Here is a 2,459-nt window from a genome sequence, read left to right as displayed (position 1 = left end):
TATATATATATATATATATATATATGCGCGTGTGTGTGTCTTTGTTCGTCCCCCACCACCACTTGACAACTGGTGTTGGTGTGTTTACATCCCCGTAGCTTACCAGCTTGGCAAAAGAGATCAATAGAATAAGTAAAAGGCTTAGAAAAATAAGTCCTGGAGTTGACTTGTTCAACTAACACAACTTCATGGTGGTGCCCCAACATGGCCACAGTCAAATGACTGAAACAAGTAAAAGATACAAGATAAAAGATAGTACTTACTTTTTTGCAGGGGAACTTCAAGGGCCCCCCATTTCAGGGGCTCTTTCTTGCTGAGTGTCACTTCAATGAGAGAACCAGTAACACGGTACTTGCACGCCAAAGGTAGGATCTCGTGTCTAGTAAAATGAAAGAGAGTGGGGAGCCAAAGAGACCATGTAATCAATGAGTCATGGAGATAAATGAAACAGGAAGATGGTTTTAGAGATGGATTATTACATCACAATTTCTCAGACACAGGCATCACAAATTCTGGGATTTGTCACATCACTCAGACATTCAAGACATACTAAGACACAAACATACTAAGAGAATAACTATGTCACTCTCATACACACACACTTGGATATTATTTATGGCAGGACCTACTACAACATCACACACAGGGCACTTAGCAAATTTTGGTGCCCCCATATAAATGTAATTCAAAATATAAACAATAATAAACCATGAAATAATTTTTATTTTCAAAATGAAACAAAACTAATAGTAAGATGGAAAATAATACTTGTTTTTGTATACTTCCACTTTATTTATATTTGAAATTTTCAAGTACTTTTTTTTAATTGCAAAATCTTTGATCTGATCTTCGAAATTCACCTTATGTAAGATATCTGCATCTATATTTAATAGAGATAAGGCATCCAGCCTGCCTTGTGGCAAAGTTGCTCTGATGGGATTTTTAATATACTTCAACTGAGAAAGTGAATGCTCAGCTGAGCAATTTGTGACCATTAATGTTAAAAATATACAAAAGACATTTGGAAAGGCACACTCACTCAATCATGTTTATTTTTGTATGCTTCCACTGTATTTATATTTGAAAGGTTTTCTCCTGCTTTTTTTAATTGTAAAGTCTTTGTACCGCTGTAAATCTTAGGCAAGACACACCATTCTACTCATCCCCTCAGTCAACCTCAGTGGTAAACCTTAGGCAAGACACACCATTCTACTCAGCCCAAATCTTAGACAAGGCACACCACTCTATTTTGATCAGATCTTCCAAAATTAATCTTACATAACACATTTGCTTCTATACTTAGTAAAGATAAGGCATCCCAAATATTATTTACTCTGATTTCTTTTGTGTCATAAGCCATTTACTATTTCTATGATAAATCTTCATTTGATGACCTAAACAGATGCTTATTTTGCTTAATGGTTAATCCAGCACTGATCATAGTCACTCTGACACATTCACAAATGTTGTTATCAATTATAATGTGATAAAGTACAATGAATGCACCAACATTGTTGTGGAGAAACAGAAAGACACCAACTATGTTAGAAAATATGAGGTTGTTAAATAGAATTCATGTCTAATCTGCCACAGCTGTAAATCTTAGATTAGACACATTATTCTACTTGTCCCTTCTATCAACCTCAGCTGTATGCCTGAGACAAGACACACCACTTTACCTTTTAACTAAATCAACAACAACCACAGCAATATCTGCAATACTTACTTCACATTAATTTTCCAACAGAACACTGTTGATTCTGTGGTTCCTTGGTGGAGGTCGAGGAATTTTGGATCACTGGAAACAGAAAAAAAAAACAAAAACCAAGGTTGAAATATCAGACACATTGATTACAGATCATGTAAAACCAATACTAACTTAGGGTTAAATAACAACAACAACTGGATAAATATTAAGCAATGAGGTCTAATCAAAATGCATCAAGACTGGTGCTATAACAAGAAAACTACAACACATCAATTCAGCATTTAATCTGCTTCAAAGTAGTTCCCTTCTGAAGCCATACACTTTATCCAGCATTTTCATTGGAGGAAGCATTCCTAGAACCTTTTTGGGATAGTGAGCAGCTGCCTCTTAAAAGTTTCTTGGATTTCTTCAAATTCTTGAAATCTTGTTCCTTTCAAGCAGGACTTGATTTTCGGAAAGATTCTTGGCTGTGATAAGCTTCACGTTGTGTCTCTTTCCATGCACACAGCCACATATCTCTGCCATGGTCATCACTGATGGAACCTCTGTGCTGTGGTGAGACAACCACACACTACAAACTGTACTTCTGAGCACTGGCGTAAACAACATGAGTGAGCGAGATTGTTATGACTTAGTGTGCATGCACAACAGAGTTTAAGGTCAACCTGAGCCAAGAAGCTTCACTCTGCGTTCTTTAGCACTGTTACTGCAGCAACAGTCCTAATTCTTTTTGATCAAACCTCATATATAT

At 36.3% G+C, this 2,459-nt stretch overlaps 1 protein-coding gene across 1 annotated transcript in view; it reads right to left on the bottom strand.

Moving 5' to 3' along the window:
* Positions 1-2,459, bottom strand: part of LOC106879930 (ubiquitin carboxyl-terminal hydrolase 19) — a 163,422-nt gene that overhangs the window by 130,737 nt on the left and 30,226 nt on the right. The window contains exons 7-8 of the mRNA XM_052977848.1: positions 1,727-1,798; positions 264-379 (exon numbers count right to left, since the gene is read on the bottom strand). Of these exons, the coding sequence (XP_052833808.1) occupies positions 264-379; positions 1,727-1,798 (188 nt within the window). The remainder of the gene's footprint in view (positions 1-263; positions 380-1,726; positions 1,799-2,459) is intronic.

The sequence above is a fragment of the Octopus bimaculoides genome, chromosome 29 (genome assembly GCF_001194135.2).
Source record: "Octopus bimaculoides isolate UCB-OBI-ISO-001 chromosome 29, ASM119413v2, whole genome shotgun sequence".
In the NCBI taxonomy this organism is placed as follows: domain Eukaryota; kingdom Metazoa; phylum Mollusca; class Cephalopoda; order Octopoda; family Octopodidae; genus Octopus; species Octopus bimaculoides.
The sequence above is the reverse complement of the archived record's forward strand: the minus strand, read 5'-3'. Positions and strand labels throughout refer to the sequence as shown.